Raw genomic sequence first — 27,263 nt, 5'->3', positions numbered from 1 at the left:
TCAGCTTTGTTTAGACAAGCCTTTTGCCCAGTAAACCTTAAAAAGTATCTATGCAGGAACCGATTCAACACCAAATAACGTAATGCGCTGAGATGCTCCAGTTGGCTTGCCTACAATAGGGCACTCAAAACAGCCAACACAAACAAACCTGCCTTTCTGTGAGGAGCAACAGGAAATTTCTGAATACCTGCCCTTGCACTGACAGTGATAAGCTAATCCCCTACCTGACCAGAGGCAGTGCACGCACTTGAGTCATGGTGAGGCACGCAGCAAAGACTTGCAGCATACCAAAGTCTGCTGTGAAGGTGTGCGACCCTCTATCAGTTGCCCCAAACAGAAAGTTGCTTCAACCTGCATCACATCTACCACAAGAAAAAGGTAATCTAAAGGTAATCTACCATTGAGCAACTGATGTGGCAACTTACATGTCCTTCTACCCCTGAAGGTTCCATTAGATTGAAGAGCCAGCTTCACTCAGCCATGGGTGCAACGACGTTACTTCAGTTCTGTGACTAGTGCAGAATTTGAAGAGCCACAAGAAAACTGTGTGCTGGTCTATTAAACATGAGAAGAGTTGAAATGCATCAGATTTCCAAACCCTCCTCTTACTTCTCACTCCTCCCCACTATTAACTGCAGCCAAGCTACATCAGATATCAGCTCTATGAACAGTTTTACTGACAACTCATTGGGAGCTATTATTTTTATCCATTTTAATAGTGAAGAGATGCGCTCTGAACATAGCTAGGATTTTTGATGCTATACATCACAAAAATCAAGCAGGCCAAACAGACAGAGATAAACTGGTTAGCACAGCCAGATACTCTTTGATGCTTGGCAAGGGTTCACCAATAAAACATGCTGCTGTAAAAATGAGCTTATTCCAGATAAGAAAAAATTCTTAAGAGCTGAGCACCTCCAATAGCGGATCTTATCAATAAATGCATTTTTTTCCATGTAGGACACTGATAGACAGGAGACAGCCACACAACAACTGGCCCTGGAGATCAGAAGTATCAAGTCACTCTACTTTTAACTTCCTGGGTAGCTGTTTTACTGACTTGAGAGAGGACAGGGTAATTTTACTTCACATTAAAAGCTTCTTTAGGGACTTTCTCTCCTCAAGACAGAGGCAGACACAGAAAAGAAGGATATAGCCATAACAATTGAAGCAATATGCTCTGGAAATTCACAGAACTTAGCAAAGACTATTATTTACAGTTTTTGTTCTTGAATCCCAAGGATAATGATTCTGCATAGGAATGTCTTTAGGTGACAGTATAAGGGACACAGTCTTAAGGAGTTAATTGCATTAGTATATTAGTCCATATCTGTTCACTGTAAATTTAGGATGCTGAAAAAGTTATTTTATACTACATTCATCTTTACCAAACAATTTCTATCTGTGGATAGAGACTCCCATTAATGACCCTACACTCACAAAAATACAAGGTCAGCAGCATAAAGGAAACGATCCATCAATACTGGGGCAACAAGCAGAGCTGAAGGTGAGCAAATCACTCAGGGTATGACGTCAAGTGCTGGGTCGTATCTGCCTGAGATGAAATGCGATGCAAGGGAAGCGTGACCCAGAGGAAGCTGAGGAGGTGCTCCTGGAAGAAACTTTACCTGTACCAATGACAAGGAGGCGCACAAACTGCTGTCAGCACAAGAGCTCATCCACCCGCTGTAACCTTTAGCCAGGCTAGCAGGAACTTCGTGTAGCTCAAGTAGAAGCATTAAAAGGCTATTTCAGCATAGTCCAGTGAAGTTCCTCTCCCATAAATAAACTCAATCCACATCAGTGACAACACAGAGACAGTTCAGATGCTAATAAACCCAAACAGTGCTTAGGAGAAAAACTGTCCAGTCGGAAATTTTTAACATTTAACATGCTGGTTAAATGAACTGATTATCATCGCAGTTCACAAAAAATACCTTCCTTGGCTTTTATTTTCTTTGAATTGAACCTAGCCTCTTCTAGTCAAAACTTCAGCCACATACGAAAGCACTATTTGGCTCACCTGAATCTCTTCTGGGAGAGCAGAACCTTTAAAAGAATAGGTATCCATTTTAGCTAAGAAAAACTTCCTCAACTGCAGTTCAATCTATCTCCATTATTTTCCTTTCATAAACCCAGATAAAACATCTGGACAAAGTCAAGCTGAGTAAAAGCTGGATACAGTTTTGCACTATCACTCCAAGAGCCAGGGAATTCCCCAACTAAACGTAACAGAGCAGCCACAGCACTCCTCAAGGTCTTCAGTGACAACAATTGCAGGTCCTGCAAGGATTTCCAAACAGTACAGGATGGGGAGTGGGCTGAACCAAAATACTTGGGAAACACTTTGGATGCTTAGGGAGCAAACAGTCTGAGTTTGGCCTGGGGAAGACATTTGCTGAATCAATCCAAAAGCCATCAAGTATTTTGCCTTTAAGTCTTAACAGTAAAGATGGAATAATTTATGACTCAAAGTTTTAATAGTTACAGACATTTAAGTTGGCAAACTAACTCAGAATCCAAGCAGTAACCCCAGATACTAAATACTGATTCAGTATATGTGAAATAAGTAAACCTTGAAGGTAAGCCTGTGTAAAACTTTCTGAAATTCCTGATACAAATGGGTTATCAAATGCAAACATTTCATAAGCTAGTATATGGTTAAGTGCTTATACAGTATTTTAAAATTTGACAGCCATTATGTAAATAACAGAAAGGCATTAACCCCATTCATAGAAGGAAGACAGAGACTGGGAGAGCTTAAAGGATTTGATCAAAGTCATGCAGTGCAAATAGCCATGTTGGAGAGAGAAACCAGCTATTTGAGACTAAACCCAGTATCATGAAGCTGTATTTTTCCTTTCTGCATGAAGTCCTACATTTTCTTTGCTCATGTTTTTTACGTGCTGGTGACAGTATTTTTCAGTTTGTAGCTCTCAAATCTGCACAGTCACATTCTATTTGAAGCCTCCACCATTAAATATGGTTAGAAATTGGAATTTTGACCTTGTAGCTGCGTAACATCAGCACACCATTGAAAAACGTCCTAATTCACCCAGGAAGTGAATACATCCTGGCAGCAGGTGCTCCAGGTCCTACATAGACTTCAAAGCTGGCAAACGTCTAAGTCAGTACCTATGAAAGAATCAATTTTTTTGCACAAGAAATATTAATAATGTACTGCTTTATTTTATATAATCTGGCAGTCATTACGTTTTGTCTGATAAATACATTAGCAAAAATCTATGTCTTTTCTATAGTTTTTCTTCAGCAGATGACAGAGTGCTTTATAATGCTATTTGCTCCCCCTTCCCCCCAAAGACCCAAACACAAAGCGACCCCCCAGCCCCATTCCAAAGAGCACTGAGGGGACAGGGAGATGAAGTTCTCATCCTACATCCAAACCTAGATAAACACAATCCACTGCGATTATTTCTTCATACAAATACACTTTTTATTTTGGTAAATACAGACCAAGCTCTCATTTTTTTTTTCCTTCAGTTCATCATACTGTAAAAGTTATGCATCTTTTACAATTAAAACAAAGAAGTTAAGAAGCCATCAAGGCTAGGCAGTTGTTTAAAGTAGGCTTGACACCGCCAGAGCTAATTCAGTGCAAGACACAATTGTGTCAGACAACACAAAAATGGAAAGTGAGCTAGAAATGGAAAAACGAATCGGAAACAGTTCTCCTATAGTAAACAAAAATCAGTGTAAACATTTTCAAAACCACCCTGGCCATCATGATAAAAAAGAATTAAAATTGAGTCATCCAAAGGAGTTCATTTAAAGCTATTTTGGCTGCCCCTTATAAACAGAGCTTAGATATAAAGTTCATTACTAACTAGATCAAGTCTCTTTCAAGGGGATGATTAAACTCTCTAGTGCCTGTGGAGACTTCTGTGGCTTGCAGGCACAGCTCTTGGAATGGAACAAGGTAAACCGTTAAAAGAAGCAATTTTCACTTTTTCCCACCCCCTTGAAATGGCCACATCAGTTTCTTTAAGATGAGATACTCAAAAAAATCTCAGATAAAGAAGAAAGATACCAATTTATCACAAAGCCATAGCCTCTCCTAAGACAGTCTGCAGGATGTGAATTCTGACCTATTTTAAATGCTGATAACAGCATTTTAAAATTTTGATGAATGCACTTTAAAACCTTTACAAACACACATGAGGGGGGCTTAAATGTAAATGTAAAGGGAATATTCAGTTTACCAATTAATACTGCAATTTCTATGTCCAGAGCCAAGTCTGCTCAACAACAATGGTTAGATGGCAGAACAGGGCCGTGCTGGCAGCCCTTAGAAGCTTTCTTACCTGTAGTGCACTATGCAGCCTCGCTGTTATTCATGGATTGATTTTTCTGAATGTTTTTCAAACTACATGCATTGGATTGATTCAGTGTCAAAACTGCAAGGCTGCATAGATTAACTCTTCTTTCCTCTAATGCAGCATCTTGAAATGAATTAGAACACTAGTAATTATTAAACAGCAAAACCTGTTCACAGCAACTCCTTTGTTCTTAAATACTGTATTAACAGCGAGCACTGCTGAGCACTTCAAAGAGAAGAGGGCCAGCTTTCCTCCTGTTTTTGCAGGTGTGCTACTGGGACAACTCATATTCCCGACTACCAAAGACATTCTAGCCAATATAAAGCCAACATTTAAGTAACCGTCACAGGCAACTACCCTGTACTCCACGTATTGGCATAACTGTTAGTTCTGTTCCTCGTTTCCATACACCCCCTCCTTCCAATCCTGAGGTTAAACTCCACCAAAGGAAGCCCCAGCCTCCCCCAAAACCTACACGATAATCACAGTGTTAGAGGAACAAAACCTGTGCCTACTAATAGACATTCTGCCTTAAAACACCAAACCCCAAGAGCAAACTGAACCCCTTTGTGTCTCCAGGAGGCAAGAACAAAAGCCGGAGCTGCCTCCTCCGCACGGACTCGCCCACCCCGGCGAGCAGAGCCTTGGCCAACACCCGGCAGCGCGGACCCACCTTAGAGAGCTGCCTCCTGAGGCTGAAGCGCTGGACCATGGTCTGCCTCGGTCCTCGGACAAAGCGGCCGGCAGCGGGGCATGGAGGGCGCAGGGCGGCAGCCGGCTGCGATCAGCTGCGGCAGCACATCCTCGGGCCGCCGGCAGGCACGGCCGCGGCCCCCGCCCCGAACGCGGGCACCTCCGGGTCCAGGGGCGCCCCGGGGAGGAGCAGAGAGGGGAGGGCAGAGCAGGGCAGGGCGCGGGCGGGCGGGGCGCTCCCCGCCGCCGCCGCCGCCCCCGGCGCGGCAGCCGGGAAGGCCCGTCCCGCGGAGGGGGGGTCGGTCGAATGCTGCCCCCGCCCCCGCGCAGCAGAGCCGGGCCCCCCCGGCTCGGGTGGCTGCGGGCAGGGGCGGGCCGAGCACGGCCCGGAGCTGCCGGGAAGGAGCTCCGTCCCCAGACAGGCTCAGGGCACCGCGCCCGAGGCCGGCCCGCCCGCACCGGCAAGGCTGGGCCCCGGCCAGCACGGCCGCGCCTCCGCAGCTCGACGGCACCCGGGGAGGGGGCCCGAAGCCCCCCGTGAAGGGGCACCCCAGGCTCCATGCGTTTCCCAGCAGCGCGGCCTTTCCCTCTCCGGGACGGAAGGGCCCCCCGCCGGGAGGCCCTGGGGTGCCCCGCACGGCTCTGCGGGCAGGAGCGAGCGCGGGCTGCGGGGCAGAGCCCTCCCGGCAGCCCGCGGCTGGCACCGCTCCCCAGCCCCACGGCAGGAGTTTCCTACGCCTGATTTTCAACAGAAACCTCACCCTGTGCCAGCATTTGTACAGCACGTGGGACACCGCGGCTCCCACCCACCCACGGCTGTGGCGCGGGGTGCGGTGGGGCCAAGCTACAGCTCCACGGCAGCAGAGACCGTGCCCAGAGAGCGAGGGGGCCCACCCGCCCCACGCAGCACCCTGGGCAGGTGAGGTCTGCTTCGACAGGAATCGTCACGGAAGACCCTGCTGCCAGCCCCAGAGAACACTACAAGAAAATACTTCTCTCTTCCCACCCCAAATATGCAGTAAAGATCTATGGTGAAATAGTCAGGAACACTTTTATTTCTTCAACTTTCTTGACAAGAGTGACTTTTGCATCTGTAAGTTACTCTTTGTCCCCTACAGCATTTGTGAGCGATGGACACGGTACTGTCTTCATGCACAAAAGAGGATTATGGGACTGCCTTAGTTTGCTGCAGTATCTGCAGCAGTACTCTGAGGGGTTTCAAGAAACCAGCAGCAAGGACACATGCATTTCCAATTTGTGCCACTCGGACAGATGTCCATATCTCCATGAGTTGGCTCAGGCATCTGCCAGGATGTTCATAAAAGGAGGAACAGCTCAAAACCTCTGGAAAATAAGTCCATTTTTCATGTAGCCTGTCTCAGCATTCTCATTCTGGACTTCTTAAGATTTTATTTCCAAGCCCTTTTGTAATTGCCTCCTACCTGCAATTTTGCTCTCATTTCTTTCTATTCCTCCAACTTAAAACCACTGCATCCTCCCGCTCTGGATATCAAAGTATCTCTCATGGGCCCCTCACAGAGAGTCCTCATCTCACCTCCAGCCCTTCTGGAAGGCACTCATGGCAGGAGCTTTCCCACCACGATCCATCAAAGCAGTAAGGCAATACTTAAAGTGAAAACATCAAGTAATTTGAACAAAAAATAATAACACGTTGAAGAGAAAAATTCTGTAGAACAAAAACCATCAGGGATACTTTCCTACTTTTTATATACAATAAAAAAAATTAATAAGTTTAAAGACATACCCTGCATTCTCCATTCCTCCTCTTACCAAAATAAAAAAACATGGCATAGAAGCCATTGCACATGCATTATATCTGGATTTAGGTGCAATCCAGAGAGTCAGACACCTGTAAATGGATGGAGATTTTCTACAGTTCTGTTTGAAAGAAGTGGGGAAGCTGGTTTCCAAGCATCATCCTGAGTTCAGCAAGCATGAAACTGCAATGCCAACTGTTTGAGGACTCCAGTAAAACATTGCTTTCAGCTCCATAATTCTCAAATGCCCCTACTAGCCCCATTTTACAGACGGAAATACGGGCAAATTCAGGGGAAGGCCTGAATCCAACTCCATGGCCTGTGCTGGAAGGACCTGTCTCACAAGGTATGGGCACGTAGTTCACGGTTGGAATGACTGCAATCATTGCAGACACTGCCAACAGGTAAGCAGGCATTCACTGACATGAACAGACTATCACTTAAATATGACAAATGACACAACCATGCAGCAAGTGATGGAAAAGATAAGAGCAATAGAAATGAGGTAATGAGGCTATGGGAGATGGTTGCACACATACCTACGTAGCTTAATAGCATTGACTTAAGCAAAGACATACTGAGTTTCCAGACTTGGTGTCTGTGCTAAAGTAGAAAAGGGTCTGGTGTTTAGACCATCAGATCCTATCTCAAAGTACCTGTCTGTAAAAATCTGTCTCCCAGAATACATTTTTTCAGCCTCCTGTGTGGAAAAGGTTGCATCCTGCTGTAATGGATGCAACCGAGGTTCAAGAGCAAGGTTAGTCTTCCCTTCAGTCACCATGTGAGAAGATACAAAACTTCTGTAAAAATTATTATATGCCATGCAAAAGGCTCAAGTCAGCAGACAGGCTTCTTAAATACTAGGCGCAACTCCTATAGCGCTTCTTTTTGTCTTAGATTTTTAATAGAATTCAGTGACTGACTTGCAGGTGTTATTTGTTCCGCAAGCAGATGATCTTCATGGCTCTCAGCCCCTGTTTATCTTTACACGCAGGGTTCAACAGCAAGTTTGAGTGTCACAGCTAAGGTGATTCAGGTCTGGTGGATACCCTGTCAGCTGAGTTCTGCCTGGCATGGAAGACGAGGCATAAAAAGTTGCGCTGGACATGTTAAATGATGAACACAGGCATAGTCCTGGACGCTGTAGGAAAAAATGCCATTTCTAAGTAGCACAATCACCTTTCTGACAACTAGTTCTTCTCATTCACACTGCTGGTGCCTTCTAGCACAAAGGGACGCTGAGCACTACCACATCTCAGCAGCTGATACAGCCTTTCCTCTGTTCAAAGGCAAAGCACTTGTGCTTTATTTTCAGAACCACCAGCCTGCTGCTGCAATGTGGTGGGCTGTCTTCTGTACTGAGAAGAGGGGAACAATGCATGCTTCCTTACAGTCTTTTGGTTTTGTAGTGTTTGACAGTCCTTAACGACAAAAAGCCTGAAAAAAAAAAAAATACACTGCCTGAACTGAAACACTACTGACAGAGGCTAGACTTTTGTAGAGGGTGCAAAAAACATCATGCCTTACTTTTTGCTCAGTACACTCAATATTGGCCATAGACACTGTGGAGTTGCTTCAGTACTAGACTGACATTTTAACATGATAGAAACTTAAATTCTAGCTTTTCAAAAGCAGTTACTCAAAACTAAATGAAAAAGAAATGATACCTCAGTGAATTTGAAACGCTAGTCAGAAATTCCTTTCATGTTGGAGACAAAGTTAAAGGCATGCTTTGCCCATAATATTTTTCACTACAGAAAACAGGAATTTGTCCATATGAATATCAATACTTCTTCTCTATTTGATTGCTTCTACATTATTTTTTTCTGTGTTACAGTTTTAAAACCACATAAGTTACTCCTCCCCATATATATGTTGACTTAGGACGTCCACAGAAGATATGTCACCAGTATGGATGATGATGTTGGATGGCAGAGATTAAGCTAACCACACACCATGGAAGATTTCATATTCCAAGTCTAGTTAAGCAAAAGCTTACTGTTCAAACAGCATTCAGCTCATTTGCTCCAATCATCTACAACAGCAGCAGTTATTCAGTGCCAACTATACAGCCTGATTTACTAGTAAAACCTAAACCTTAAATAGGCTGTCATTATGCAACTCAAAGAACATGGAATTAGATCAAAACGTCTGCTTGGGACGGCAGAAGTACTCACAACTACTACTACTGAACCTACCAAGCACATTCTGCACCACCACCAGAACCAGCATCTGAACGCACTGTGAATGTAGTGCTAACCTGTAACTGCAGTATTGCTCTGCCCTGACTACGTCCACAATCCATATTTTGCAGACGAATGCAAAGCGATATGCTTTCACACTCAGCCCCATGAAAGTTTCTTTAATGAACGTGTGGGTATTTTTAGCCTTAAAAAGGCAAATAAAATCAATGCATCAGGCAGTGATTTGCTATGTTTCCTTTCACATGTTGGGCACATCCTGAAACTTTAAAGCAGCAGGAAATTTAAATGGATTTGATATTGCAAGGAAAAAAATGGAAAAAAATTTACAACTGAACCACTGTTGCAGATGCAGTCCGAATGATACAGACTTTGTGTAACCAGAGCCTGAGTACCTGTGATGCAGATGCACACACATTTGACTGGGGTATCACAGGTGCTGCATACAGCTAGGACCTGACAGCATCTATCTCATCGTTGTACACTGCAGCGAGCAGACCCACTGTAGTAGTCTTCCACAGGAAAGTACTGGAAGCTTTCTGGGCATATAGTGGAAAACTACAGAAAGGCATTGGATGACTACCACCAGACAAGTGACTCAACCTGTACGCTCGCTGGACAGGGAGATTGCTCATCTGAGCGAAAGCAGAACACGTACTTAACTCTCAGTAGATGTCTGGGCCGACAGAAAAGGCAAACGAGCAAGGCCTGAGCTTAACTGTCAAACTCTAGACTGAAGATGTACCCTATACTGCAAAGTAGGTTCCAGCTGCTTCAGAACAGCTGAGGTCAGGAAATATCTGGTTTGATCCTGAACACCTCCAAAACTACATGCTTTTGTTTCCTTTCTGCTAATTTATCCATTCACTATTAAAGGACTGGGGCCCACATACCTGAATAATGTTCGTCTGCATCCTCAGCATTCACTCTGAGAACTTAGGCATCATGTACAATTTTCACAACACAACTCAAAGACAGACACAGAATTGCAACACGAATCCAAAAGAGAAGGCTCCTTTTTGCATTACATTCAAATGGCTACAGCATTGATCCCTTCAGTACATGGACTTACCCACACAGGAAAACAGTTTCTGAATAATAGACTATGAGCAAAACTACTGGAATCAGGAACAGCTCCCAAGTCTTGAGGCCAGAGCATGTCCCAGATGAGTTGTGCCTCCCTATCAGGGCAAGGCTGGATTATCCAGCCCTCCACTGCTCACCAGCACTCTCCTCAGACCTTAGAGTTTCAGTGTGAAGGAAGCCCTGGCACAATGGCCAAGAGGATCCCACAGCCTGCTCCAGCTACAACAGATCGAGGGACCTGGATCCCATGGCATGCTATGGTGTGCACACAGCTGTTAGAAGTCAGTTGCGCACTGACTCCATACAAAATTACTCTCTATGTTATGTACTGGGAAAATAACTGCATTGCCATGCATGGTTGCTTAGCCTTGTAGAAAAATGAAGGTGACTTAGGTTAGGCCAGGGTATTTGTCTTGTAAAGGAAAAATGTTTTTAGCCTATTTTTAAAGTCATCGAATGACTTGGAGGCTAGAGATAGAGGAGACGTTTGTGGTTGTGCCATGAAGGGTTATGAGAAGGGTCAATGCAGTTCTCTAAATAGATTTTGATGGGAAAGTTACAAAAAGATTAAACAGAGGGGTTTATTTTATAACTGTCATCCTCTGTATGCCTCTGTAACATCTATAGAGGCATACTTCAGCACCGAAAACCCCAGCTGTGACACGAGAGCATTATTTGGTAGCATTCTGCCCTGACAGTGCTAACTCGGAAGTTTCAAAATGCAGAAATGTGTTATGTACAGAAGTGTTCCCTGCCAGAACTTGGACTCCTTTTCTAAATGCTCACTTTTCTTGGAAATACATAGTACATTACGCAGTTGCCAGGCCTCAACTGTATATAATGACCGTGTAGAGCTGACAGCAGAAGAAACCAATGGGACTGAGACACTAGAAAAACCTCCTCGTGCTGGCAGAGGACATACCAGGTGCTCAGGGGATTCTGCATCTAGCAGCTGCATCATTCTCGTCTCTGAACTGGGTCAGTACTTCTTGTTCTGCAGTTTGACTATATTGAGAAGCCTTGTGCGCATCATTCAATCCCTACTGCAGGAAATCTATACCATCTTGAGCAGTATCCGTGTCTGGAAAGCTGCCACACACTACTGTCGAGACCACCAGGCTTGTCAGCATTCCCGTGACAACATCCTCCTGGGGCTGAAAAGAGCTTCTCCAAAAAACTCTCTCCCCATCGTCTCCTGGTCTTTTTTTCTGTGTTCAGAGATATTCCTAGGATTTCTGTATTTCATTTGGGAACCCAATGACCAGTCGGATGGCTTGGGAAGGAAGTACAGTCAAAGCATCAGCAATCAGCGTGGGAGACAAACTCCCTCCACAACCACGTCAGAACAAAACACTGGAACGAGAGCAGCCAGGGGAAGGCTGCTCTGTCCTGCCATTTTATCTGCTGCATCTAAGCCTTCCTGTTGCCAGCTGTGAGACAGTAGATACGGATGGCTCTGGGTAATCATCCTCCCACCCTTAGGGCTCAGTGCCACAAGTCCTACAGACTGACTGACTACCTGCTACTGCCTCTGTTGCTCTGTCCAGCGCCTCGGACACAGTGCCTCAGTTCGCTCATGGACACCCAGACCTCTTATCCCCATCAGGCCGCATGGCTCAGAGTCTGGGCGAGACAAAAATCGAGATAAGGGAAAGGAGCCAGCTGGCTGAAATGTAATCCACATCAGACTGAGATGGAATGGGCAGATTAGCAAAACTGATGATAGCAACATTCTTCCTTGCCTCTGTAGCTGAGGCCTCACACTCAGCACTTCCAAACTGATTTTTATGGTCTGCATAGTTAATGAGCGGCTCCTACTCTTACGTGGAGACACATGCATCCTTCTTCCTTAGCCCCCTTGCCAGGCTATCGTAACTCTTTCTTTCCTAGAGTTACCTTCCTACAGTAATTCATTCCTGTGTAATAGATTAATTGGTGAATTCTTCTCTATTCAGGGACATGAAACACTAACCATTCAAAATAATCCCTTGTCGTGCTAACGCTTCCAAAGCTGCTTATGATATATAGTATTTCTAAAGCCACAGACTAAGAATTAATATGAAAGATTGGGACATACCAAACTTCTGAAGAGATATTCTAAACAGCTTACTGCATCAGAATTCCTAGAGACAATGGCATTAAATTATATACAATGTACAAGCAATTACATCTGAATATTTAGCAAATATTGAAAAGTAGAAGTAGTGAACTAACAGAAAGCTTTCTATATGGAAACCAGTATAAAAAGTGGTTATAAACAACAAACAGTATGTTGTGTTAATTAAAGGGAAGGGGGCGGGGGGGAATCGGGTAATACTTTATGCTATGTCTACAAATACTCCAGTGTCATTTATCAACATAATATCCACATATGAGAATTCCATAGTTTTAACCTTTTTCCACCCAAGGTATTGTCTTTATGGGTTTAAAACTTCAAGAAGCCTTGTCCTCCTGAAGAAATCATAATTTTCTCCCTGACCCTCGTTTTTTGTTTGTTTGTTTCTCTCCAGTAAATTGGGGCAGTTTGTTACAATCATCTGCTTAGTTTACTGCTGAAACAGTAAATTTTTAGTAGCAGCACTTACATGTTAAACAAAGACAACGCAATTAAGGTTTGTGCAAGAGGGTGTACTCTCTTCCCCCGGTTTCCACAAGCCCAAAATGCTTGCAGTAGAATTTAGGGCCTTATTAAGAGCTTTGCAAACAAGTCTAGTCAAAAGGAGCGTAAAAGCCAGCATATGCTGTGTAATCAACCCTAGCAGAAACAAAGGCAGGGATCCTGACTGCAGCACTGCCTTAACTTAGTGAGAGGCTCTAGACGGTGCTACTAGTTGAGAATTACCCCACTGCACATCTGCAGTTCTGGGGACTTGTCCCCACACGGGCAAGCCTTGTAACCAAATGAATAACAGCATTACAAGAGAAACTGCGCAGCTAACAGCTCACAGTCACGTTGCTTTGATATGTGAATCAATCCACACGCCGTAAAGTGTGGCCACCTCCATGGTGAAATGCCTCCGTTGCTCTATTCCAAGCAGCACCCCTACAGTCAGGCCAAAAACTCAGTTTCCTCCTCTTGTGACAAACAGCGCAAGTGGAACTTAGGTAAGGAGAAATGTAAAAAAAGACCGTGGCCAGGTCAGCAGCACGAACGCTTCTGGCTGTTTGCAGAGAACACATGACAGTTACAAGGAGCAGTCAAGGCAATCTTATCCAGCAACCATTTAGCTATTTGAGATTTTTAATAATTATAAAAAAACCAGAAAGATTTCAGTCAGATTGAGAAAACACACTCAAGTGACCAAACGCTGTTTCTGTATAGAGGTGGCAGGCTCAGATCCTTTCAGGGGGCTCTGACAAGGCTCTTTGGAAGTCAGCTTATGCAGCCCAGGGCTGTGCTCGTACACTGGCTCTTCCCGAAGGCAACGCAATGCCCAGCAGTCTCCTGCACACGTTGGCATCTCTGTCTTCGTGTGCACTGCCAGATTTTTTTTCTTACAACACACACATGCATCTTGGCTGCGATTTTTATCAGTTAAACAAACCTGCTAAGGCATCCATACCATTTATCAATCGTAATACTGTTTCTTTAAGACAGCAGCAATCTCCCCTGACTCAAGAGTTTGATCAAGTATGATGTGGTGCCAGGAACAACCCCTTTTTAACCGACAGGTTTATCACTGCCTTTTGCAGGGCTAATTCACTGCCCTCTGCAACCTACGGCCAAACGAAAGCAAGGCACTCGCATTCCCCGGTTGGGAAGAACTGTCCACAACTCAAACAGCTGCCTGCCCTTCCTCCGCACTCCTTTTAATTGTACTCAAGAGAGCAACGCCTCCTCCTGCCAAGGAGGATGCTCAGCAGAACAACCCGTCAGCACTTACGTGCCCATCTTTAAACGCACGCACCGAAGAGACAGGGCCTGCAGCGCCCGCGATGCTTTAACACACGCCCGAGCCTTCCGGGCCCGTGTGGCTCATGGTGGGGCAGTGGCACGCTCCCCTAGCAGCGGCCACACCGTCCTGTTTGTAATGCCTAAGCCTTTTCATAGTGATGTCCCCTCTGGAAAAAGTTATTCAGCAGTGTTAGAAATTCACTGATGCTTTCTATGAAAGCAGCAGCTTACCTTATACGATTCTCACTTCTATACAGTCCCTCTCCCAAACCCTAAGCCTGTTCTTCAAACAAGAAAATATGTTTCTTTTGTTACCACATTCAGCATGGAGAAAATTCAGGTTTTAGTAAAAGCTAACAAACTTTATTTTCGAATTTAAAATTAAATTGACCTAATGAACTAGTTCATCTGCCTGATATCCTTCCATGAGAACACAAACACAATTAGAATTCATTTATTTCTAGTACAAAATGTCTTGTAACCACTTCTCCTTTTAAAAATGCTCAGTAAGAATTGAATTTTTTGTTTTAATATCCCTCTCATTGAGATTTCCTACAGCTTTTTACTTATAAATTGAATTCATGGGCTTTAGCACTTTTTTTTTATATTATTATTGGCATTATATGAGGTTAGCAGAAATACATACACGAAAGTCAAATCAATACTTTATAAATTTAAATGAATAAGTAGATGTCTTACTGATAAACTCTTAAAGAAGGACCCGCTGGAGTAACCAAAAGTAGCAAAATTTTCCTACTGCAGAAAGTTTGGAAGATAAAAATTTTATGTATTCAAGCATACACATTCTCAGGATCAACCCTTTCAGTTTATTTTATATATATTTAAGATAAAATATTTTAAAAGATACCTATACATTCTAAATTTGTTACTATCAGCCTAGAGTTTTCTGCATACAACAGTGTGTAAAGTTGCTTTAGGAACTTAGGTTCAAGAAAAGTGTTTTAAGTATTTTTCTCTGGGTTATTTAAATTAAGCTACTTTCATAATCAGTTTTATTTTCCAGAAAAGCTTTGATTTCATTGTTGCATTAAGATACTTCTCCCTCTCAGCTGCTGCACGGAAATAAGTGGTATCTCCAAAGGCCAATTTAGTGGCTCCAGCCACTCCATTGTCAGGGCAGATCAAGCAAACTGCTCCTGTGCCCGTTTCCAGCAAAGTCACAGCTCCCTCTTTTGACTGAAGTGTTGCCACCTTGAAACGCTCTGCACAGAAGCCGAAGGCACCTCTCTAACAGGTCTGGCTGTGTCTGGCTTTCCAGAAAACTAGAAATAGCTGCCATTTCCCAAAATTAAAGATAACAGTTATAGATAACACTCGTACACTTGTAGATGGATAAATGTATTGACAGATTTCTAGAATAGTTGGTTCCTCTGAGATGAAGTTTAAATTATAACCCAAGGAATAATACATTGTCTGGGACTGGATTAAGTTATGCATTGCAGCAATAGTAAATATTTATATAAAGTCTTACTAACCTTTATTTTCTTTCTTAACATAAGCAGTATTCAGAAAATTAACAGTTGAACAAAAAAAAGTTTCAGAGCTCCCACAGCCACTGTGTAGCCCTGTAACACAGTATTGCCATCGCTAGTAACATGCCATAGGCTTCGTGCTCAGTTTGCAATGCCTCAGGACGGAGGCTTGCTCTGTCAGAACTTTTCTTGACCCACTTGTAGCTTTGTTTCATTCAGTTCAGTTGTGACACCGATTTCCCCAGCTGACATGGGGTCTATGGATAATCTGCTCTGCTTGTGTTTATCATCATGAGGTACAACCATAAGTCTATACAGACAGCAGTAGCAAGTGGTTTTTCTACATGGAATGAGATACTTTAGCTCCATAGTACTGATGCGGCGTAATGAAATACACGCCTGTACCACAACAGGAGAGGCCGCAACAAGCGGAGATGAGGGTTTGCGACAAGAAGGCACGCAGGCACGGGCTGGTAAGAGATGGCGCAGGCTTGGCACTGGAAACCTCACAGCTTAAACAACTCACCAATGGTCAGTTAAACATAGATGTGGAGCTACAGAAAGCTGTTGGTGGGGCGGGGAAAGAAAGAAACTAAGTGATATACAGAAAAGGCACTATACAGAGCAAATTTGCATGCACGTGGAGCTGCAGACCAATAATGAAAGAGAAGAGTCTAAACATGTGTTTGCAAACACATAAAAAACATACCCCAAGTAAATCCTAGTGTGAGGAGGAAGAAACCATCAACCTGAACACTGAATTCCTACCAGTGAAGGACTCCAGGTGTGACAACCTGCTGTAGCACACACACACCTCCACCTGACCAGAATGAAATCACCAACTGTAGGACACAGAGGAGCAATGAAAGGGTAAGCACAACCCGAACAAAGGAGTTACAAACTAAGAAGCATGCGTATAACAATTTTAACAGCATTTTTTTAATTATTATTTTTCTGTAACAATTAGACCAATAATGAGTAAACTCAAGATTTCAGTCATTCTAACATTAAATTCATGGCTCTTTATAATGTGCACCCTCTTTGTCCATAAACAAGACTTTGAGCCCAACGCCACTCTTGTGCTTCACAAAGGTTACTGTTACCAGTCAGGGAAAAGCAGTGCCTGGTACAGCATGGTGTTTCAGAGCAATTAAGCAATTGAAGATTAATTTCTGAGCTTGTGAAACAATCCTCAGCCTACTCCTGACCTATCTCTATCTGCAGTTAAGCCAGTGACCTGCCAGTATCTTATCTTGTTGTGAGATACAAACAACGCAACCCTACCCCCGTACAAAGCATCGGCATCAGCTTGCACTTTTCCGCTGGGGGAGGAGGAGGAGAACAGCGTTTGCTGTCACAGGAGCTGCATTAGTCACACTTACACACCGCACACAGCTGTCCGTTCAGATTCCCAGGAAGCCCAGATATGTAGCTCCAGGCGTTTGCAACATCAGTTTTAAGAAAAAGTTACTGCTGTCCTGAAATGTTCCTCGTACGTCAGTCCACCCAGGTTCTTGTGTGTCTTGCTGTCAAGAATACAGGTAACTCCTGCTTTACCCTCCCAAGTGACTAAAAGCTTTCTCTTTACAGTAACTTCAAAATTAGTGCTGTTCTAACATGATTCACAGCTGCAGGTACTGGAAGTAAAATCATATATTATTTCCAGAAGGGCTTGTGACTAACCTGATATATTTATATAACAAATATTATTTTCAATATAAACCGGTCCTTTACAGCCAAAGCTACAAAATGTTTTACTCAGGATCAGTTATGAAAAAAATTCAAATATGTTTACCAGCTACCTAAGCTGACTGTGAGAGCAAACACTACAGTGTGATGTTAAGAAGACCGCTTGTTCTTATGGGAAATGTGTTAAAGCCTAAGTGATCTTTCATAGATCCAAGATACATTGTTTGTAGCCACAGTAGACTTTCAGCAGTTTTAATGTTATAAAACCACTCCATCTTTTGTCTTTTCACAGGTGGCTGTCCCAGGTGCACTGCATGGTGTTTAGGACAAAATTTGTGAAAAAATGTTTCTGGCAAGTAAATTACTGCTTTAAAAGATTATTTACAGTTGGAGGGAAACTGTTCATTCTTCCACAACTCTGCGACATATACTGAGAAGGTGGCACAGTTGAACATGCTACCTTGTTTATGTTAATATGTAGTTTGTAGACCAGTGTGACAACTTGAGAAGAGTCATTATAAGTAACTAAGACCAGCAAACTTACAGTTGATAGGTTTTTGATACTCATGGGTCAACATCATCACTGCAGAATACCGAGGAGCCTGCAAACTAAAGACTGAAAACTGTTATTCCAGAAGCATAATCCAAAGATACTTGAAATATTTATGAAAACTGATCATCAAAACTGGGAAGAAGATGAGGACACAAGAAATCCCATCAGGATGCAGCAGCAGTGAAGTAAGTGGTGCCTTGGAAAGCTGTCCTAAGGGGATCTCGCTGCAGAACAGCAACTCTCTTTTCCTTTCATTCCTGTAAACCTGAGGCAAGCAAATGGCAACCTGGAAACATTTGGGCCTATGGAGGCAAAAAGCTGCAAATACGCTAAATTTGATACTAGATTAATTCAGGTTGGTCTGCCTTCTTAGTGATACCAGAAGGTGTCAGCCAAGGGCTTCCACCGAATACTCCAAAATAATTCACTGTACAAAAACCCCTCACTACCACCTTGCTCCAATGCTAGTGCTTGCTGTGTAAATCCAGATGACAGCAAACCATAAGGATCTCAGTGGTTTAAAAAAAAAGGTGTTCGTCTTTGTAACAATTTCTATTTCAATCAGATTGAGTTTGTATTTTTTCCATAACACCCTAGCAATGTCAAAAGGCCACACTATTCCAGCACACAAGTCTATACAAATGCCAGTCCTCCTAGTGGAAGTGGATAGGTCTTTTACTCTTCTTTCAATTAAAGAGGGTGTGATTTCCTCCATTTTCCCATTCTGTTATTTTAACACTCTTAAAAGTTTTGTTTCTTTGAGGTAATCCTGACTTTATTCCCCCATATCCCATTGTTACCTTTCTGATCACCTACTGGCTGTTTGCCATGCTTCTGCTCCGCACATTGCTCACCTAACCTAATGGAAATGACTGGTTAAAGTATATTTATTACCCAGATATAGCGTGCTAATACTGTTTCAAATGTCAAACAGGAGGCTATAACAACTGGCCGGGGTGGGGGGCGGCAGATGGAATGGATGCATCAAGCACTCCTCCCCTATCCCAAGTGAAAGACCTACTAAGGCCACCACGCTGCACCATCAGCACAGCGGCCACTCAGAACTGCAGGCACAGTTATTGCCTAAAAGTGCCTGAAGCATTTTTATCTCTACTAAAATTATGGTAAGATCTCAGGTAACATTTGCCTTTATTGTCGTTTGTTCATTCCCACACATTTTCCTGCCAGAAGGGATAGGAGCAGGACATCATTCAGAAATCTCCGTCTCTCTATGAAAGCAAACATCAGCCTTCAGGTAACCACCACCAGAACTAACTGTAGAGGCACTCTGGAATTGCAGTTGCCATGCAGTGGTTGGGCACTGCCGTTACCTTCATCGCACTGATAAAAGTTCACACGGACACAATTTCTCACCAAAGAGAAATTCTACTTTTCTATCTCTGGAACCTGAATATTGTTCTGTTTGTCCATGTCTTCATGTGAAATGCATTATCTCCCAGAAAGTTCTGCAAGTACAGTAAACCAAAATGAGACCGATGAAGGCTCAATCTTTTTCAAACCACCACAATTCTGATTTCTCAGCTCAGTGGGCTGCCTCTACAAGAAAGATTTATGCAAAAATATTTAAATTTAGACTGCTTGAAATACAAGACCAAGCATCTCGGTGAGACTTTAATTATTACATTATTTTCCATGCTATGACAATTTCATTTCTCAGTTTCTATGCAAAGCCTGACAACATGCAGCAAGATTATACACATGCAAATGTATGTAAATGGAGCATTAGAACAAATCAGATCTGTGATTTGGGGATAACATTTTGCCCTTCTATTTCAACAAATTGAGAGAACAGAGCACAGAACAATACTGTGAACCAGAAGTATTTTGTGTGCAGAGGATTATCAAACATTTACTCTCCCTTATGCCACAAAGTACTCAGTGTCCTTAATTCCCACTGGGAGCAGGGGATCTCAGCTCCACACAGAGTCAGGCTCACCCGGTACTCATTATTTTGGAGAACCATATAAACATGAGTTAATGCTTACATCAACCTATTTACAAGCAAAGTTAAAACAGTACCACAGTTCTGGACATTTTTACCTGAAAGGGACTATCCCACCCCTTGATAAACTGACAGCTGCTCCAGGCTTAACCCTGTTCTTCACATAAACTAGTACTGTAAAGATCCAGGAGAGATTTTATTATGCTTTTGTTTATTTGGTAAGAGAACCTCTTCTAAATTATATCAACACACTAAGCAGGTAGCTCTATTGCCTTTGTCAGCAGCAGTGACAACGCACTGAACACTTCAGTCTGACCCAATTACCCAGGGAACTCGCTACCTTACTGAGCCCCGGCCTTGTTCAAGGGGCTTTGCAGGACACACAACAAATAAAGAGTCTTGATTCCAAAGTTTTGCAGCATCCACATATAAAACATGGGGGGGGAGGAAAAATCCAAACCAAGCAAACAAAAAACCCTCCTAGGTTAGTGATACAATATTTTGAGGATATTAACCTCCTAAGCTTCCTGGCAGTGTGTTTAGTGTGGGGAATGTAACAGGGTTATAAGTGTGAAGAGGAAGGTGTAGGTGTATCTAATCAGGAGACAGCTGAAAACTGACCCTGTCACATGAAATAAGCAGGCTGGAAAAAGACGCAGCTCCTGGAAAAGGAAGAATGAAGCCTAACGAGAAATCTGTGGCATGCCAAAAACTCTGGATTAGGAATGAAAGACAGACATTGACTGTAGGTATTTTTTAAAATGCAATATAAACGATAAAGTTGTGCCCAGCACGTGAAGAATGAAGATTTCAGTCTGGCTCATAGTTGGAACAAAGACACTCGGGGCAGGGGAAGGTGGTAAGATAGGAGCACGGTAGTAGATAAGGGCTTTCAGAAATTTAAACAGTCAGGGATAGAATGGAGATGAGACCAGAAAATACCAGTACCATATCTGCTTAGCCTCTTTTCCTGGTCAGAGCTTGCACACAGCACTCATGCCCATCAGGCAGGTGTGAGAAGCTTCTTCCCCACAAGGGGACTCTGAAGAGCAGGTTGGAGAATGCAGGTTCCAAGAGCTGCTTCAGGTCTTCCCTGCTCTGAGGAGTCCTGGCCTTTCACAGCTGCCCTGTGCTGGTGTGGCCTGACTGTCTAAGTATACCAGGAAATTTAATTACAAATTTCTTTTTCACCTTTGCCACTTACCTCATCTACATGGCTATGCTGATAAAGATATGGGGTTTGTTTCCTTTCTCCAAACTATAGCACCTAGCATTAAAAAGCAAGTGTAACAGTTCCCAGCACAACCAACTGAGCAAGCAAATCAATCACAAACATTAATTAAACTCAGCATTTACATAGGTAGAGTCGAGCATAAACTTAAATCACTGTGCAGCCTCACACACAGAAGGATGATGCTCAGAGCTTGACTGTACAAAAAAGTGGAATATATGGGAATAGTCTGGATGTGTTTAACAGGCCTTAAGCTTCAGCAGTAAACTCTACACAGAAGCACGAGGGTTCCTGCTCATCCGTGCTTCACAAATACATATGCAACAGGTAAAGTTCCTGCCGTTCCAGTAAGGAGCACTGACAATTGCATAGCTGCCTGCAAAGGCTTTTACAAGCCTCAGATACAATACAACTGAATGCTAATTTCGGAGCAATCCAAGTCTGCTGTCTTCCTACATCTACATGTAGCAAAATCTTCCGCAGTCGCAGGCAAATTATAGACTTAATAATCACAGATGCTGTGCAGCATTATGCAGTAGCTACAGGACGCTGCCTTACTAACAATGCATTGCCACTGATTTCAGTGTACCATAGTGCAACAACAAAATCATTAGAAGAGAACAAAATGTCCATTATTTTTTCTAAATGACAAATCTGAACACTGGGAGGAAAAGAAAGAAAGGAAAGCAGAGCAGGAGTTTCTGCTACAAGAGCTGTACCAACCACAGCAGTAGAGATGAAGCCTGGGCAACGGGGGAGGAGGGAGGCACAGAAGCACCCTTGCACAGTTTGCCACCGAATATCTGATGGGGGCAGACAAACTCTGTAATAGACAGCAGACATCTACTGCAGACAAAAATAGGCTACATCATGACAGCAGTAGGTGCCAGCACATCAAATGATGGCAGAAGACATGAATCAGAAAAATAAGAACTATATTGCTTGACTACAATTCCTATGTTATGCCGGTTTTGTCATTATTAAAGCACAACTTTTCCATTTTATACGTTATTTCTTTGTCCTTGGAGCTTGTATAGCCCGTATGTTCACAACAGATGGGTCCACGCTCTAGCTCAGTGATGTTTTCCTAATTATAATTAGATTTATGAAATTCTTAAAGAATTTTAAAGGAAATAGTCCCTGCTGAGGCAAGGTGAGCCAGCATTTCTCCACTGTCATCAGCAAACACCAAAATTAAGGAAGTGAAATTGGTAATATTTTATTTAAAAAAGCAAACAAACTTATTTAAAAGGTAGATCACAAAGAGCTGAAGGAGACAAACAGGCAGAGTCTTGGGAAAGTTAATATGAAACAAAAAAAATTCAAGTGAAACTTTGCTGCATACACAATCCAGACAGATTTGAGTAGAACCCAGGGGTCCAGAGAACTCTCAACCCTGATCACTGAATTTTATCTGCCAGATACTTTAGCTAAATTATTTCTATTTCTTAAGCATCATTAAATAATTGTCAGTGAGATGAAATAAATTAGGAAAATTTAGGGTTAACGTAACACTGTGTGAAACAACTTCAGATATCTTCTAACTTTCTAACTTAGAGTGTTTAATGTTTGAGTTCACACTTAATCTCTGTTCCATTTAAGTTTGCTCTAGTTATTTCAGATTTTACCTGGCTTTTTAATGACTCCATTTGAATTGTGTTATAACTAATTCTACAATACAAATTGTTGAACAAAGAGTTATAGTTTTAGCAATTTAGCAATTCATTAATTTAGTCAAAAATTATAACAGTGTGGCAGACTGAATACTAAGCTGGCTTCTCAAATGCCAAACACACTGGTGTCTTTTATAAGGTTGATTTAACAAATGGCTGCATCATGCTTTCCTGATTTCACTGAATCATAAACCAAGAAGCTCTGCTAGTAATCATATCAGTGATTTAAAATTTACATGTAGCTGATTTTTAAATGCATTACATCTTTATACTGTAAAGTCAGTAAAACCTGTCGTATGTTATTTAAAGCTGTAAAATCATCTGCACTTAAACTGCGAATTGTCTACCATTAATTTGTATCTTCGAGCGGAATCAAGGCACTTTAAACCTAACAGCTACAGGCACATGCCATAGCTAAGATAACATGTCTCAGATTGGAATAACTACAAGATATTATGTTAATATTACAACACACATGGTGCTTTTCATAGAATATCGAACAGACAACATTCTGTCCTTCTTTACAGAAAAACCCCAGCATTTGTATTTTGCAATTTCTACTGCGTGTTTCCTATGCAAGTCAAGTCAAGAATAGCTCGCATGACTATTACAGCTCCCAAAATTATGTAGACTTCATAGCAATACTGCAGATGTCTTAGTCTTTCTAGCTCTTTTTTGGGAGAATAGAAATCCACACTTTTTGAAGTATAGGGTTGCATGAAGCTCCTGAATAACTCTTCCAATTCTTGTGCCACACGATGAGACAGTGCTGTTACCAGCTCTTGGGAGAGAAAATGGGGTACATCACCTGGGCTTGGCAAAACTTCGTAGGAAAAGAAAGAATCCAACTCTCCTACCAAACTCTTTTCTCCCTCCTACAGACCACCTGCTAAAAGACAAAAGGCAGTAAGAGATAACAGGTGGGTGCAACATAATTTCTTTGCCAGTGAGACTAGCTTCCCCACCTAATTTTAAGTCTCCTTCTCCATAGCAGTTGAGATCCGGGCAAGCTGTGGGTGGTGCCCTCTTGATAAGTAATTTCCAAGGCACAAGCAACTTCATGGTCACTTGTGAACCAAACACTTTCTTGAAAAGTTTTTTTGACTTCTTGGGAAATAAAGGGTTTACTGTTATCCAAAAATTAGTGTCCCCCTCTGGAAGCATGCCTCTGCCAAAACATCTCTGGGAGTTCAGGACATCATAGTCCCAACAGCTGAACTGGCAGATTTTTCCCTTCCTTATCCAAATCAGTGAAAAGCAAGCCAAGGTACTTCAAGGGACCTTCAGTAGCAGTTAATGCTCACTTGGCTGCCTTCGCACAGCAGCGGATGAAGAACTTCACTAGCAAGCGAGTGGAGTCCCTTGCTACCTGGGCAAGGTGAGCGCACCAGGTCCAAGGCGGGCAACTGGGTTCAGCCAAGCGTCTGGATCACCAGAGAGGTCCATAGCGATGAAGCAGGTCCAAGCTCAATCTGGGAAATCAGTCCATAGGTCTGGGTCCAGATCAACTGAGAGAGCAGGAGTCTCAGCTTAAAAGCAGCTCCCAAAGGAGCATTTGCAGGGCCTTGCTGCGGCTGCACCTTTCTTCGTAACAGCACTTACCAGCCAGCTGACCCTGACACAGACAGCTAAACACTTCTAGGAGCTGGCGAGTGCCCTCAGGGCCCTGACATATGCACACGTATTCCTCAGTGCGACCAATCTGTCTAGGATAGTCATTTTAGCAGTGATGAAGTCACTAGACATTTTGTCTATCAGAGATCCATTCAAATTAAGGTATTTATTTCTGCTTTTTTCTAGTTCTTCTTAGCCTTGCACCAAAACCCAATAAAACCACATGCCAATGAAGTTTGTAACATAATGGAAGAATATTTGGGTTTTTTGTTTAATGGCTAACCCACAGATGCTGCTAATAATTCTCTATAGCAAACTGGATTCCAATTCTTTCAAACGTCTTCCAGGCTTTCATGGCTAGTCACCTGACACTAATTAGCCAAGACATTGTACTAATTAGTACTCAGCAGATGATCTCTCTTTCACTAGTTAGAGATAACATGTTGAATACCTTGTTGACTATGTCAGTTTTGCTCAAAGTCTTTTCAGCCAGAAGGCTTGCTGCTTTCTGCAGACTTTGGATGAATTATGTAAGTGCTTCCATTTTCTTAACGGAGAAACCAGCACAAAGAACTACGACTTAGGAAACGTGGAGGCAAAGGAGGGAGAAACATTTCATAGCAGTTAATTACTTCAGCTCAAAGATATGTAGTGTGCAGAGACTCTGGAAATGGACACCCATGGGAAACAACACTGAGCAACAGCAAAGCCCCACATTGCCACTAGATTCCAATCATCGCAGCTTTTACTTCAGCACTTTTCAAAGCACAGAAATTAGAGATATTGTGCTTGACTACACAGTCTCACTGCCTGGGACAGGAACAACAGACAGCTCCATGCTGCCACCATGGTTTTTCCAAGTTCCTTGATTACATCATTATAAGCCAGTTAAATTATGAACCAATTTTCTCCCTTGCTTGCTTATTTTGAGACTTCACACATCAGAGAAAGTCACTGTTTGGAATCCACAGCACTTTTTGTTTTCCCTTACTCTCTTGGTTATTTAGAGCATCTGTTTATAACACCATCCTTCGGCAGGAACCAAATGTTTCTTCAGACAACTAATTGACTTTGATCATAGCTGAAACTGGTTAGAGATACATTTAAAAGTTATACATGCACCCATCTTCCGTGAAGATATGAGAAAGTTTCAAGCAGGGCTAGGGTGGGGAAGGACTGTATCTGAGATTACTTAATCCCAGTGTCTTTTTCATAAAAGAAAAAATGACATCCCATGAAAGTACAACTGCAGAATGCTGAATAAGGCAAGCAATGGGTCACCTAATTGCACCCTGAGTTTAATGCTGTTAAACAACAGGCTGTATTTGCCTTGTAATTTCACAAGTGTAAATAAGTGCACAGCCAGAATCAGTACTGCCTCAGCCTGAGTGCACTCTCAGTGTGTCAAATCTCTGAAGTAAACTGTAGCTTATACAACTGAAGGTTTTTTTGCCTTTAGCTTACTTAGAAAAGGCTGACGAGTCTGAGGACAATCAAGGTTTCTGAGCCTACTTAAGGCCATACACAATCAAGGAAGTTCCTGTTTTGTCATACCTGTGGGCAGAATGTTGTATTTAACAAAAGCAAATAATGCAGCATAAACACTCAAAACACTGAAATTACAGTAATTCTAGAGGAACAGCAGGAACACAGTTTCCTTTAGAAAACTCGACTAAACTAAGAACAAACTTTAGAGCTGCTTTAGCTATGTTTATTACTTGGTTCTGTTAAAAAAAAAGAAAAATTCTGTAATCTCATTCTAAGTCTTTGTTCACCAAAAAACCCATGCAGAAGTAAAACTGAAACTAATGGCAGTCAAAAGAATGGGTAAACTTTACACATAGCTACAAAATACTACTTTAAGAAAATAAAAATGTTCTTTGCAATAAGATTGGTATTAGAGATTAGAATTTTTTTTTAGTTAACTGATACCTGAATTTGTTTTGTTATATGGTCCTCTGGCTTCTTCATCAACATGAACTATTTTAAATCAAAATACCTGTACTAAAAAATTCCTTTTTCTGAGCAATTTGAAATCCTGCTGACTCTCTGTTTTTGCAACTCGAAAGGCCTTCACAAATGCTACCCCAGGTCAGAGCTATATTTCTGGAAATGATTGCACAGGTTGCTAAAAAGCAGTACCACTCTTTACTTGAATAGATGATACCAAGTTTTAAATCTTTCACCAACACTGTTGTTCTCATGAAAGAAATGCATTAGTTATTTTGTGTCTCAATCAGTTGCTGCATGCTCCTGAACAGCTCTTTCCCTCTGCCCAAGCAGGGTCTTGTTAGTTAAGAAGCTTGTTTAAGTACCATCTATGCCACAAACGGGAACAGGCTTATGAGTAAAGAAAGCACACGCGATAACTGAGGCAAAGCCAGGACCCCAAGTGAACTCAGTACAAGCCTTCCAGCTTCACATTATTGGAGTGAAGTACCTTTACAGAATGAAGCGACCAGTTAGCAAGATGTTGTTTATTCTACTTTATAGAGAAGATGATATTTTATTTCTGTGTGGCTATTTATCATCAGGTTTTTAGGGGTTTTGTTTGTTTTTTTAAAGTGATTTAAAAGAGAATTAAGTAAGATTTCAGGAAATACACAAAACAAGAATGGAAAGTAAATGCAACAAATCTCAGAGCTGTGTCAATGTTGCAGCATTCCCAAAGTGTTTATTCGGATTCTATCTACAAGGACACCTGCATTTTTCAGAACACGCATCAGGAAGCAATGCCAAATTAGAACGGAGGAACCGGAGGGCTCAGGTTAAGGAGGTGAGGTATCGCACCCCAAAGCAGCAGGCACGCTCTGGATCATGCGAGGGAGGGGAGCTATGCTGAAGCGCATGAACTTCATTTCCACAGCTTCCCTCAGCCCCATGACAAAGGGCTCCCACCCTGCATCCACACGCCACAGAGATACAAGTACCACTACAAAGGAAAACGTGAGCATTGCTAGAACAGCTGATTGCCTCCCTCTTGCTCATATGCATCAGGGAGATTACTGCTGCCACTTTCTTGCAATTGTAGTTTGTAAGCAAGCAAGCTACGTTCAA

The 27,263-nt window shown here is 42.5% G+C and overlaps 1 protein-coding gene across 15 annotated transcripts in view; it reads right to left on the bottom strand.

The window, feature by feature from the left end:
* TMCC1 (transmembrane and coiled-coil domain family 1) overlaps nt 1-27,263 on the bottom strand; it is a 197,517-nt gene that overhangs the window by 66,260 nt on the left and 103,994 nt on the right. The window contains exon 1 of one of the 15 annotated variants that reach the window (XM_075095549.1): nt 5,011-5,195. The exons of the other annotated variants lie outside the window; for them this stretch is intronic. Coding sequence (XP_074951650.1) covers nt 5,011-5,049 — 39 coding nt within the window. The 5' untranslated portion in view covers nt 5,050-5,195. Of the gene's footprint in view, nt 1-5,010; nt 5,196-27,263 lie in introns of those variants that run through there. 15 annotated transcript variants of the gene reach the window in all.

Source organism: Phalacrocorax aristotelis, chromosome 6, assembly GCF_949628215.1.
Source record: "Phalacrocorax aristotelis chromosome 6, bGulAri2.1, whole genome shotgun sequence".
In the NCBI taxonomy this organism is placed as follows: domain Eukaryota; kingdom Metazoa; phylum Chordata; class Aves; order Suliformes; family Phalacrocoracidae; genus Phalacrocorax; species Phalacrocorax aristotelis.
Note: the sequence above shows the minus strand (reverse complement) of the source record. Positions and strands in the feature narration are given on the sequence as shown.